At 36.2% G+C, this 14,901-nt stretch overlaps 1 protein-coding gene across 2 annotated transcripts in view; it reads left to right on the plus strand.

Annotated features, from left to right (window-relative positions):
• Window positions 1-14,901, plus strand: part of nst (phosphoglucomutase 3-like protein nst) — a 70,175-nt gene that overhangs the window by 14,325 nt on the left and 40,949 nt on the right. For both annotated transcript variants that reach the window (XM_089088280.1, XM_089088279.1), the window contains exons 2-3: window positions 5,317-5,387; window positions 13,988-14,117. In XM_089088280.1, coding sequence (XP_088944406.1) covers window positions 5,317-5,387; window positions 13,988-14,117 — 201 coding nt within the window. The remainder of the gene's footprint in view (window positions 1-5,316; window positions 5,388-13,987; window positions 14,118-14,901) is intronic.

Consider the following 14,901-nt stretch of genomic DNA (forward strand, 5'->3'; position numbering starts at 1 on the left):
AATCAAATAATATTAATATTTTGATTACTAAATATCAGTATATATACATTAAACTGACAATGCACATTCATCTGTATTTTTTCAGTAAAGGGGCTCTTGGGGGTTTGTCATCCTTAAATACATAATTTCCAGAATTTTCAACTATGTTGAACAAAATGCCTATCTCTAAGTTTTTACAGACTAATTTCGGGGAAATTGTTAGTGTCTGAGGTGGGTTAATTATTGTCAACTCACTTTCGACTATTAAAGATAACAATTTTAACTTTCAATAAATTAAGGTTTTTTTGAAATATCTGTAACAACTTTCGATATAAACTTTAATGCCCCCCAGGGCATAACTTACAACCCTTGCACTTAGGGCTCTGAGGGGGTTATCATCCTAAAAGACCTAATTTCCAGAACTTACAACAACATTGAACAACATGGATATCTCAAAATTTTGATTGGATGTTTTTGGGAAAATGGTGGGCGTGAGACGGAAGTTAGTCGCTGTCCAATCACTTTCAACTACTAAAAAAGGCACTAGCTCTTTCAATTTCCAAATGAATGAGCCCTTTTGAAGTTTCTACAACAACGCTTTCAATAAAAACTTCATATGCCCCAGGGCATAACTTACGACCCTTGCCCTGAGGGCTCTGAGGGGGTTATCATCCTAAAAGACCTAATTTCCAGAACTTTCAACAACATTGAACAACATGGATATCTCAAAATTTTGATTGGATGTTTTTGGGAAAATGGTGGGCGTGAGAGGGAAGTTAGTCGCTGTCCAATCACTTTCAACTACTAAAAAAGGCACTAGCCCTTTCAATTTCCAAATGAATGAGCCCTTTTGAAGTTTCTACAACAACGCTTTCAACAAAAACCTTATATGCCCCAGGGCATAACTTACGACCGTTGACCTAATGGCTATGGGGGGAGGAGTTGTCATCCTTAAAGACCTAATTTCCAAAACTATCAACTACGTTGAATAAAATGGTTATCTAAAAATTTTGTTTGGATGTGTTTCGGGAAAAGGTGGGTGTGAGAGGGGGGCAGTTGCCCTCAAATCACTTTCGACTACCGGTATTAGAAAGGGTACTAGCCCTTTGAATTTCAAATCGAATGAGCCCTTTATCAAGTTTCTACGACAAAGATTTCAATAAAAACCTTATATGCCCCCAGGGCATAACTTATAATCCTTGCACTGAGGGCTGTGGGGGAGTGTCTGGGGAAAAGGCGGGCGTGAGAGGGGGGTTAGTTGCCCTCAAATCACTTTCGAGTATTAAAAAAGGGTACTAACCCTTTGAATTACAAATCGAATGAGCCCTTTTTCAAGTTTCTATGACAAAGATTTCAGTAAAAACCTTATCTCTATGTGTATCTCTGTGTGTTTGTCGTCTCTGTGTGTTTCTCGTCTCTATGTGTGTGTCGTCTCGGTTTTATGTTAGGTTAGGTTAGGGGGGTTAGTTGCCCTCAAATCACTTTCGACTATCAAAAAAGGTACTATCCCTTTGAATTTCAAACCGAATGAACCCTTTTTCAATTTTCTACGACAAAGATTTCATTAAAAACCTTATATTCCTCCAGGGCATAACTTAAAACCCTTGCCTTGAGGGTTGTGGGGGAGTGTCCTCCTCAAAAAAATTTTTTCTATCTGGAAATCAACTACGCGGAACAAAATGGCTATCTCAAAATGTTGAGTGACGGTGTTTGGGGGAATGATGGGTGTTGGGGGGGGCTTGTTGCCCTCCTATCATTTTCGACTATTAAAAGGGCACTAGCCCTTTGAATTTTTAAACGAATGAGCTTTTTTTTGAAGTTTCTATGACAATGCCTTCTTTAAAAACCTTATATGCCCCCAGGGTGTAACTTAAAACCCTTGCCCTGAGGGCTGTGGGGGAGTGTCCTCCTCAAAAACATATTTTCTATCTGGAAATCAACTACGCTGAGCAAAATGGCTATCTCAAAATTTTGATTGGATGTGTTTGGGAAATTGATGGGCGTGTGGGGGGGGGGGGCTAGTTGCCCTCCAATCACTTTCGACTATTAAAAAGGGCACTAGCTCTTTGAATTTCTAATTGAATGATCATTTTTTGAAGTTTTTACGACAATACCTTCTATAAAAACCTTATATGCCCCCAGGGCATAACTTAAAACCCTTGCCCTGAGGGTTGTGGGGGAGTGCCCTCCTCAAAAACATATTCTGTATGTGGAAATCAATTATGCTGAACAAAATGGCTTTCTCAACATTTGGAATGGTTGTGTTTGGGGGAATGATGGGCGTGGGGGGGGCTAGTTGCCCTCCTATGACATTCGACTGTTGAATAGGGCACTTGCCCTTACAATTTCCAATTGAATGAGCCTTTATAGAAGTTTCTACAACAACACCTTCTATAAAAACCTTATATGCCCGCATGGCATAACTTAAACTCTTGCTCTGATAGCTGTGAGGGATTTTCCTCCTCAAAAACACATATTTTATCTGGAAATCAACTACGATGAACAAAATAGCTATCCCGAAATTTTGATTGGATGTGTTTGGGGGAATGAGGGGCGGGGGGGGGGGGGCAAGTTATCCACTAATCATGTTTAAATATTGAAAATGGCACAAGCATCCCCAATTTCCAAATGAATTAGTTCTTTTTGAAGTTTCGACGACAACATATTCGATACGAAGTGCCCGGGTATGGAGAAAAAAAAAAAAACATTGTGCCCACATTTCTTTACTTAGGCAGCGCTAGCGCGCTGCTTATGGCTACTGAATATCACCTCTTAGCGTCAATTCATTCCTAGTCTAAGCAACTTAGTATTCTTAACATTGATTTTGAATCTATTCTTGCATCGTGAATATTCAAGACCTCTAGAAATTCGTTCATTTTGCTAACATTTTTATTTATGACAGTCAAGCCATCTGCATAATCTAAGTCTAGTGCCTCTACAATTACCACACTCACTTGTATCACCTTTCTTATGAAGTGGTTTAAATAAAGTTTTACTAGGATCCCTAGGCACTTCATCTCTAACTCTACAACCACCTTACTTCAAAAGCTCATTTACCACACTCTCAGTGCCTGAGGCCTTATTATGTTTTAGTCCTTGCTCTTACTCCTCTTTGCAAAATAAATTTTTACTGACTTCCAAACTAAAAGAAATTCAGTTTTTCCTATATTATTTCCTACAGCTTTATCATGGTTTATAACATTCACGGAATGTTCTGTCTATCTCTGTTTGACACTTTCCTTATCACTAATTGAAGTCCTGTTCCTATCTTTTCCTGGGACAAGTCCGGACTGGCTACTTCCCTCAATGTCTTAACATTCCATTAAAATATTTTATCATTATGCTGTCTGAGTACATCATTCAGATTCTTGACAATTTCGTCCATTGCCTTCATTTCATACCTCCTTAGTTCATAGTTCAATGCCTTATGTACTTCCCTACTTTCTCTTATTCTCATTTGATTTGTCACTCAAAATTTTTCGCGCAAACCTCCCTTTTTTCCTCAAGAATTAAAAACGCTGAGGCTTCCAGAAATTAATATCACCATGGGCCTTAACAACAAGTCTACTTTTATCAGTTCTTTCCAATAAACTTGATTGTTATAATTATTTTCTTTTTTTGTATTTGTTGATGTTCTGACAAATAGAAATTTGCACCGTTCAAAATACATATCGCTTTCAATAAAACTCATACGGCTCTCAAGCCGTTTAGAGGGTTTGAGAGGGAGGAGGGTAGCACAACTGTTATTTGTAAACTTTGACCTGTCTTGTTTATTAATCTTTTTTATAGTGCCTTTGTAGATATCATGAGAATCAAATCACATTGCTGGGAATACAGATACTATTCATTAAAGTGCAAATAATTTTCTGGCCTTTAGAAGGTTTTTGGGGCTTTAGTCTTACTCCTATGTACTGTTTGTGGTCATTTCTGTTCGTTTTAAGTTTGACTTAACTGTATATTTTAATTTCTGTTCGTTTTAGGATCTATAGTCATTCGTTTATATTCATATATATTCTTTTATCTTTATGTTTCAATTCGTTATTTATTTTATTTTTATGTTCGTTTTGGGTTGTGTCTATTCATTGATAGTATTTTATGTTATTTATAAGTTTGAATAATAATTTGACTTTATTTCTGCTTGTCTTAGGTTTTAAAATGACCTTTATTTTTCTTTGAAAGGCTTTTTTTAATTAATCGAAAAAAATGAATCAAACAGTTCGTGGTAACGAACTGTAAGTAAGGAGCGACCCGGCTCAATAGTAACCGAAACTCTAAAAAGCGGAAATTTGATACCTATAGATATATCAAAAGAATCGGATTTTTATGCTGATTTCAAATATATAAGTTTCATCATTATTAGACAATTTAGTCTAACCCATCAGAAGTTAGGCACCTGAAAAAATTTGCCTTATTTTCGAAAAAAGGGGGAAGCACCCCCTAAAAGTGATAGAATCTTAATGAAAATCAAAACATCAGATTTTTTTTTCAGGGGTCATCCTATGGATCCAGTAGTCCTAGAATATCGTGAGAGTTGTCATTCGAACGGAAACAAAAAGTTTTAGTGCTCTTTTCAAGTTACCAAAAAAATTGGAGGGCAACTTGGCCCCCTCCCACGCTCATTTTTTTCCCAAAGTCATCCAATCAAAATTTTGAGATAAGCCATTTTGTTCAGCATAGTCGAAAATCTAATAAATATCTCTTTGAGGATGACTTATTCCCCCACAGTTCCCAGGGGAAGGACTGCAAGTTATGAAATTTGCCCATTGTTTACATATAGTGTTGGTTATTGGGAAGTATACAGACGTTTTCAGGAGGGTTTTTTTGGGTCGGGGGGGGAGGGGGTCGGATGAGGGGATTACGTGGGAGGATCTTTCCATAGAGAATGTTTGCTTTGGGGAAGGGACACTTCTATGAAGGGGTGCCAGATTTCCCAGCATTATTTAAAAAACGATCAGAAATTAAATAAAAAATAAGTTTTTTCAACTGAAATTAAGGAGCAATATTAAAACATTAAAGCCCCTAGTCAGTACCTCGCTCTTAACGTTAAAGTTTTTTTTTTAGTACTTTAAAAGAGCTATCTATTCTATTTAAATGGCCTTTGCGAATCAGGGATTTGTGATTCGAGCAAAATTTGAACTTTAGCGTAAAGAGCGCGGTATTGACGCGATATTGGGGCGAACCCCCTCATATACGTAATAATTTCTGTTCGTTTTAAGTTTTAATGTTATTCCTTACTTTTAGCTGAAAAAAACTTGTTTTTTTTATTTAATAACTGAAAGAAAACGAAAGTGCTGTAATAACAAAAACTATAATAATAGTTATCTTTTTCCTTTCCAGAGCTGAAGAGCTTCCGCATATTATGTATAGAATGGGAATTTTAGCTACAATTCGAGCTAAGAATGTCAAAGGTAAAGTTCCAATTACAAAATTAGAATACAGTTAGTAGATTATTTTGGAATCGGGCTTCCAGATGTGAAGTTTGCCTCCCTGTCCTTAAAAGTAGATTTGCAGGTCTCATCTTGAGATCTGACACAATTTTAATGCTGTTTTAGTCAGGGGAGGATTTGGAACTTATGTTTGGGGAGGGGGCACCAAGAAAACTTGGGTTCCTCAATCAGGACAACATTTCCTGGGGTGTATGTGCCCCTTTTTCATTTCCTTGGTTTTGCCCATAGCTGTTCGACACTTCTTTGTTGGTCACCTCTCAAGAAAGCCCCAGAGATGTTCCACTTTTTATGGCCATGTTCTAGCCATATACCAGGGGTGTCCAGCTTTTATTCTACAAACTATCAGGCTATTGAGTAGAATGGTTCTTGGTACACAGTCTTTGTTTATTTGGAATATATGCCCAAGCAACCTAACTGGCTGTTTAACAATGTAGGTAGCAACCTAACCTATATACTCAGGACCATAGCCAGAGGGACCATCTGGTTGATATTTATCCTCACTTTCTTAATTTCTTTTTCGTAAACTGGTAAAACAAAAAAAGGAAAAAAGTAGAATTCAATAATTTTTTTCTCTATGTACTAATATATAATACCAACGATATCTGCCACCTGCAAAGGTTCCTAATGTTTTTAAAGCAGTTGGTAAGAGCGAAACCGATGGTGAATTGGCCCCATCATTCTTATTAGATCTGTGGTGGCTGTTTACCAGCTTGTGTATTGCAGTGCTTTTCCATATCACTTGGTACCTATTCAGGTCATAAATCTATCCCCTCCCCCCACCGAACAGCGTCATATTTAGCCATGTATATATCCCCGAAATAGGCTTGAATCACCCTATCCATTAGCGGTCACTTTTGGCCCCTCATTACCAAGATTTTTGTATAAAATCATACTTTTACTATTTCTCTTAAAATCGTTTAGCATATCTTTGTGGCAAATTACCGAGGCGAGGAGGAGAGAAGGGCATTAGAGATATACACATTCTCATAGCTAATTCAGGTTATGCGGGAAAAATCAGAGACGTACGCAGGATTCGGGGGGGGGGGGGGCTCAATGGTTATGATTTTACGTATTTTCACATATTTTCCAAATTTTTCCGCAATTTTGTGTTTTTTTTTTTTAAGTTTTGTGTGTGCCCCCCCCGCCCCCAAAAAAGAAGGAGAACAACTTCGTGCAAGCACCTATATCTTCCTCTTCCGTCTTCAATATCCCTGATTCTATACAGTACTTAGTTTCATTCATTGTTGTCGCCCTTAATGTTTTCAGTTTCTACCTTACTTGACTCCTATTGTTCTCCCATGTGTTTCTAAGTTGAGCAAAATCACCTTCAGGTTTTGTTGTTTTACTTTCTATGCTTTTCCTGCAGCTTTGACTGCTACAATGCACATATATGAAAGATTCGTGTTAGTTGATTACTTGACCACAAACTACTACTACTACTAACAACTCATCGCAGCACCTAGCCGCCTGCGGCCAACACAGCTACGCACGCTGCTCCTCCCTCCTAATGTACTCACAGCCTCCTTTTTTACGCCCGCCCATAAAGTTCCCATGTCCCTTAAATCATTCTTTATTACGTCCTCCCATCCCAGACGAGGATGACCTACTTTCCGTTAAGCCCTAGACGGTTGGCTGAAAAGAACAATCTTCGGCAATCTGTCATCCTTCATCCACACAACGTGCCCCAGCCACCTCAGCCTTTCTTTCACTATAGCCCTAGAGAGCGGTATTGGACCACATTTTTCGTATAGCCTATTTTTCAAAATACGCTCCGTCAGCCAGGTATCCAGAACAGTCTTTAAACAATTCCTCTCGAAAACTTCTAGCAAATCTTTATCCGTTTTTCGGAGCATCCATGCTTCAGAGCCATATTTGAACACTGTCATCACTGTAGCTTCTAATATTATAATCTTGGTTTGTAGACTTATCTTCCTAGTCTCCCAAACTTTTTTTAACTGTGGAAAAACAAACACCCTGAGCCTTGGCTATTCTACTTTTGACATCTGCACTGCTCCAACCATCTTTACTAATAATACTACCAAGGTAAGTGAAGCTGCCCACTTGATCAATCTTTTCATTACCCAGCATCACCTTCACTTATTCCTAGCCTTAGTGACTTAGTCTTTTTAACATTAATTTTCAAACCTATTCTAACACCCTGAACTCGTAAAACCTCTAAACCTTCATTCATTTTGCTCACACTTTCATCTAGAATGCTTAAATCATCAGCATAATCTAAGTCCTGGAGACTTTTTCCTCCCCATTTGACTTAGTAGTATCCCATTGCCTTTTCTGTGGTCTTCACGACAAAATCCCTTAAAATAATCCATACAAATGGGGATAAAACACAACCCTACTTAACTCCTAATTTAATACGAAAGCAGCTGCTAACCTCATTTCCTACCTTAACCGCAGCAGTGTTATTCTCGTACATAGCACTAATCACTTTAATGTATTTGTCTGGTATACCACACAAGGATAAAACCTTTACTAAAGCTCTTCTATCAACAGAATCGAACGCTTGCTCATAATCTATAAAACTGAGGACCAAAGGTGTTTGAAAACTCAGGTACTTCTCAATTATTAGCCTCAGAGTGAAAATTTGGTCGACACATCCTCTACCTTTTCTAAAACCGCACTGTTCTTCTCTTAAAACTTGGTCTACGGCATCTCTCAGTCTAAAAAGTATCATATTACTAAGTAATTTACTACCTACAGAGACCAGACTAACCCCTCGATAATTACGACACTTACTTTTATCACCTTTCTTATAAAGTAGCTTAATTAAGGTTTTCCTAAAACCGTTAGGTACTTCCCCTTTTTCAAAAATCATATTCATAGTCTTCAGTAACTTATTTCTAACCTCAGAACCACCATATTTAAGAAACTCATTTATCACACTATCAGCAACTGGAGCCTTATTATTTTTTAGTCCTTTTAGTACTGCTGCTAATTCTTCCTCACAAAAAAATCTTCCTTAACATCCAAGGTATCACAAACTTTTTCATTTTCCTCTATATTTGTTCCTGCAACTCTATCTCGGTTAAGCAAATTCTCAAAATGTTCGGCCCATCTCTCTTTAGTTTTTTCCTTATCGCTAATTGCGGCCCCATTCCTATCTTTAACTGGGCCAAGCCCGCATTGACTACTCCCTCTCAATTTGTTAACATGCCAGTACAATATTTTACTATTATGCCGTCTAGCTGCATCTTCCAGATCCTCGGCAATTTTATCCATGGCCTCTACTTCACACCTCCTTAGTTCATATTTTAATGCCTTCTCCACTTTCTTTACATTCCTTTTGTTTTCATATGATCTATCACTAAGGTAATTCTTGTACAAGTCCTTTCTCCTTTCTAACAATCATAAAGCTTTTTCACTAATATTTTTAGCTGCAGTTCAAGCTTTCTTCCCTAAGACACCTTCAGCAACTTAACAAATTATTTTTCTAAAATTATTCCAACCATCTTCCACATTAGGATTCAACTGTTCCTGAAAAGTTTCTCTCAAATTCTTATCCTGGAGTCTACGAACATCATAACTTCCCGGGAGGTAGTTACTCTTCCGAAATTTGAGCTTTAAATTAACCCTTGACACTACTAGACACTACTACTAAACCACAAACGGACGAATTAAAACTCTTCAGTAATACCATACAACATAAGAGTGCATATGTTTGCTTGAGATGAATTGCAAAGCCAACTTATTATCTAAAATATACTCTGATTTATAAAAAGAAAAGAAAATACACAAGAGAGCAGATTTTAACTTAAGTTATCTTAAAAAGCGTTTCAGCAAGTTAAGATTCTATGGAACCATTTTGTCTTGGAAACAATGTAAAACCCCTTTGTAGTAGGTATCTTAAAGTGCTTATATTTATGTTTGCTTATAAATATAATAGAAGAAGAGGTGGCTTTCCTGACTCTATAGCTAGCACCAAGACCGCTTCACGATCTGTTTGTTTCCCCGCTCTGCTCGCTACAGTCAGCAGCTCGGATCCTTGCGAAATGAGTGGCTCTGTTTTCCGTTCTGGCAAGCATCTAAACAGGAGATAGGCAAATTTTCAGTGCATGGACGATGTAAATCTTAATTATAACCAAGCTAAGTAAGACCCAAAATTCAAGGTATTTAAATAACAAAAAAAATTAATTTTTTTTGATTAATATGCTACGTCGCTAACTTGCAAAGAAGTAAAGCCTTGGGGGACCTTGAACTAAAGTTTTACCATATCAGAACTTTCTATACCAGAGATTGGGAGTATTATAAACTTATATGAAACTCAGAGAGGAAAGAAAATAACAAAATGAAAAATAAAATCAAAAAAGGTGAAAAAACGAGGATTTTTTCAGCCAGTGGCGAACCATGAAGAAGAACAAAATAAGCAAATATTTCGACAAGGACCTCCGCTGAGTCGTCCTCAGTGCTAAAAAAAAAAAAAAAAAATAAAAAAAAAGAAAAAGAAACCAACGAAAATCGAATTTTCGAAGTTAACTTTTCAGCGACAGAACAGAAACTAAATAAGAACCAGGTTGGAATCAATGAAAAAGAAAACTACCAAGATGATTGGGCAATAATCCTTTGTTTTGCTATTGCTTTTGCTGGTATACAAATTCGTTCATCATTTGATGTGCAAATAGGTTCTTTCGAGTTATACAGGGTGAAAATATTGATTGAGTCCTTCAAAATTGAACTGTCGTAAATTGGGCTTAATGAAATATCACCAGTATCTCTATTTATTGCTAAATTTTGGTTCATGTATTTTTTTATCTCGATTACCTCTTTAAAAGTTTGTGGTAGGCCATTTACAGTAGATATTAAGGTTGCCTCGAACCGGATGGGTCGGATTTACGAAAATATGCGAAGCCAATGACGAATCAAAGTTGTCATTGTTATTTTTCAAACAGTTCGTGGTAACGAACTGTAAGTAAGGAGCGACCCGGCTCAATGGTAACCGAAACTCTAAAAAACGGGATTTTGATACCAATAGATACATCAAAAGAATCAGATTTTAATTCTGATTTCAAATATATAAGTTTCATTAAGTTTAATCTTACCCATCAAAAGTTACGTGCCTGAGAAAATTTGGCTGATTTTCGAAAAAAGGGGGAAAGACCCCTTAAAAGTTATCGAAACTTAATGAAAATCACACCGTCATATTCAGCATATCAGATAACCCTACTGGAGATGTTCCAAACTCCTATCTACAAAAATGTGGATTTTTGCATTTTTTGCCAGAATAAATATCACGGAGGCGTGTTTATTTGTTTGTTTGTTTGTTTTTCTTTTTTTTTTTTTTTTTTCCCATGGGTGATCGTAAAGAACCATTGGGCCGATTAAAAAGTGGGAGGACTAATTTGTACGGAAAATAAAAGTTATATTTCCCTTTTTAATTGACCAAAAAAAATGGAGGGCAACTAGGCCCCCTCCCACGCTCATTTTTTTCCCAAAGTCACCCGATCAAAATTTTGAGATAGCCATTTTGTTCAGCATGGTCAAAAATATGATAAAAATGTCTTTTAGGATGACTTGATACCCCAAAGTCCCAGGTGGAGGGCTGAAAGTTATGAACTTTACTCAATTTTAACATATAGTATTGGTTATTTGGAAGAATATATACTTTATCAGAGGAGATTTTTTCTTGTAGTTGGGGGAAGGAGAGGGTCGGGGGCTATATGGAAGGATCTTTCCATGAAGGAAGTTTTCATGGGGGAAGGGACATTGCTATGAAGGGGGCGCCGGATTTCCCAGCATTATTAAAGAAAAAGATCAGGAATTAAATAAAAAAAACAAGTTTTTCAACTGATCAACTGATTGTGATTAAGAGGTCATTTTTAAAGAACTGGAAAAAAAAAAATCGAACTATAGTTTAAAGAGCAGGGTATTGACTAGGGGGCGAACCCCCTAAAATACATGTTAAAAATTTATGAATATAGAAGGTCGTTACGTAAGTTAATTCTAAGTTACGTATATTTATTACTAATAAAAACGTTCGTAAATAAAATTAAACAAGTTTCGAGAAAGCCATTTAACCAAATATAATATGCAAATTTTGTTTTAATTATTCATGTACGGTGAGCCAAAATCAAAACCTGCATTAATTCAAAAACGTTCAAAAATTAAATAAAAAAAACAAGTTTTTTTAACTGAAAGTAAGGAACGACGTTAAAACTTAAAACGAACAGAAATTATTCCGTATATGAAGGGGGCTGTCCCCTCCTCAACGCCTCGCTCTTTACGTTAAAGTTTGACTTTCTCACAACTCTATTTTTTTAAACAATAAAAAAAATTTTGCGTAAAGAGCGAGGCGTTGAGGAGGGGACAGCCCCCTTCATATACGGAATAATTTCTGTTCGTTTTAAGTTTTAACGTCGTTCCTTACTTTCAGTTAAAAAAACTTGTTTTTTTTATTTAATTAATCTCAGGGACTTATCTATTGAAATTTTGTGCTCATGCAAACGTTCACCTAGTTGTTGATGGGTCCTACCAATGTAAAATTTCCCACATGAACACAGAGTTTTGTAGACACAATTACCCAGTACAGGTTTAGTTTTATTCTTTCCTGAGTTGAAAAAATTCTCAACTTTTTGTTCGGTTTTGAAAGAAACAGAGAGATTATGTTTTTTAAAAATTTTTCCAAGTTTATTGCCAAGTTTCGGGATGTATGGTAAAGTGATGAAAGTTTGTTTCTCAATTGCCGGGGTAACTGAATCAAGGGGGATGAGCTCCCTATTTTGTTGTTTTATCTCTTTTAATCGTCTATCTATGATATTTTCAATAAGTTTTATTGGGTAACCATTGCAGAAAAGAATATCCTAGACATAGTTTATTTCAGAATTTATATGATTACGGGAACAAATTTTTAAAACTCTGTCGACTAAAGAGATTATTACCCCTCTTTTCACAGAAGGAGGGTGATGGGAAGAGAAATGTAGATATCGATCATTATGAATCGGCTTTCTATATATAGAAAATTCAAGGCTAGTAGTAGTTTTTATAATCAAAACATCCAAGAATGGCAGCTTACCAGAATCTTCGAGTTCCATTGTGAACTGGAGATTCGAATCAAAAGTGTTCAAATGTGCCAAAAAATCTCTTAGAGAGTCTCGTCCATGTTCCCAAACAGAAAGGATATCATCAACGAAACGAAACCTATGAAATCCATGTAAAAATTTGCCAAATAAAGAGACAAGACAGTGCCCATGGATAGGCCCATGATTAGAAGGAAAGATTTTTTTCGGAATTTAAACTACGAGGAGAACTTGTTGCAAGACGAACAAGGGTCATTATTGTATCAATTTCCAAAGTTTTGAAATCCGACCAATCTGAATTTTCCTCTAATTTTATTTTGTAAGGCCTGTTCACATTTATGGACATCGCATGAAGTGCAATAGAAACTGCATCAAAACTAGATAAAATAGTTTTTTTCTGTTGTACTTTGATTTTTTAACTTCTCAACAAGATCTATGTAGTTTTTATATAGGATGTCTGTGTGCTTAAAAGAGGCTTAAAAATGGTGGCTAAGAAACTTCCTGTACCCGTAGCTGGAGAACTATAACATGCTACAATTGGACGTAACGGAATATCTTTCTTATGGATTTTAGGCAGACCGTAAAACTTTGGGGCTGAACAACCTTTGGGGTAAAATTTTCTGTACATTTGAGGGGTTATTAGTCTATTATCTTTTAAAATTCCTAGTTATTTTCTCAACTGCTGTTATGATTATTTCAATTTCAATTCGTCTTTTCTTCCTGCGGAGATCCTTGTCGAAATATTTGCTTATTTCTTCTTCTTCATGGTTCGCCACTGGCTGACAAAATCCTCGTTTTTTCACCTTTCTTAATTTTATTTTTCATTTTTTTATTTTCTTTCCTCTCTGAGTTTCATTTGTCATGTATAGCCAGTATGGTCTAAGAATGTATTTGTAAACTTATACGCTTCTGTACATATAACATCAGAGACTAAGATTGAAAGAAGAGAAATAACGAAATTTTCCCAAGATATATGTTATATTTTGGCAGTCTATCCATGCTTGCCTGCCCTGGAAATGCGTTTTAACTTCTGAAGCAAGAATTGCTTTAAAATCTTAAGATTTATAACTTAAGTTCTGATATGGTAAAGAGGTACTAAAAAGAAGTGTCTGGGCGTGAATAAATGTTCAGAACAAGTTGATTAAATAATTAAGAGAATTTTATTGTACTATTTTTAATACAGTTGCTAATAAAATTATAGATGGTTTTATTACGCTACATTTGATTGAGTCGTTAAAAATTAATAAATATGTCAATTGTTGGGTTATGATTATTTTTAAACGAAAGGTCTCTAAACCAATAAAAGATCAAAAACAGAAGGCTTTTTCCTAAAATTCACCTCCCAGGAGTCTGGGAAGTACCTATATGCCTAAAAATGCCCATTTTGGTGGTTCCAGGTCCATCTTGTAACTGCTATATCATCCCCCTTTTATAAAACAATATCCCATCGTGTGTTGCGTAAATTGCTCCTCTATGTACATGTATACAATATGTATAAACTTTAAAGATGTTCAAAACAATATCTTGTTTCAGCGGCTGTTGGAGTCATGATAACTGCCTCTCACAATCCTGTTGTTGATAATGGGGTCAAACTGGTTGACCCCAAAGGTGATATGTTGGCCCATGAATGGGAGCTTCTGGCAACAGAGCTGGCCAACGCTTCGTAAGTTGCTCGTTGATATTGACATATCCCCCTTTTTCAATTTGGGGCGTGGAGTTTGGCTGTGTAAGATCAGATCACATTATGTACAAGAAAAAATGCTTTTCTATACAGAGCCCTAGGACTGCGGGAGACGTAATGAGAATCAGTATCCTCTTAAAGCACTTATTCTCAACTCAATAATCTGTGGACGATCCTTTCCCTTTCTAAAATTTACACGTAAATTCAACGTGTACTCCTGAAAATAATATGTGTATCTTCTATTGTATTTTCCTGCGTAACACAGCATTTGAGAAAGAAGAAGTGTAAATCTCATCAAGCTGGAAAATGAAATTTTGCAACTATAGTGACACCATATTTTTTTTTTTATTCTGGACGATGTTTTATTCTAAGTTCCATCTTTGTGATCGTTTTATAGCAATAGTTTTATTGATCGCCGAAAATCTATTGGTGCCTAAAAATTTGGATTTCATACGGGCCGGTTAATGAGAAAAAACAAGTATTCACGATATTTGCTCATATAATATCATGGTGATGAAGACCAGTAAAATGTTATTAATCTAAATGAAAATATACGAGAATTATGATTGTTTAGTGGTTTTATGGCGTAAACTGGTCTATACCACACAGCTATTAGGTTGTAAACAACAGTTTCATATCGTTGCGCATGGTTTAGTGCATCAGTTGCCATGCCTTTCCTTGTGGTTTCAGGTTTATGATATAATTAATCTCATTTTTTCCGCTAGGGAAATTTTATATGTGAATAAACACTGAGTAAAAAATTATA

Source organism: Artemia sp. Qi Xiang Cuo, chromosome 4, assembly GCF_049724085.1.
Source record: "Artemia sp. Qi Xiang Cuo chromosome 4, ASM4972408v1, whole genome shotgun sequence".
Lineage (NCBI taxonomy): Eukaryota > Metazoa > Arthropoda > Branchiopoda > Anostraca > Artemiidae > Artemia > Artemia sp. Qi Xiang Cuo.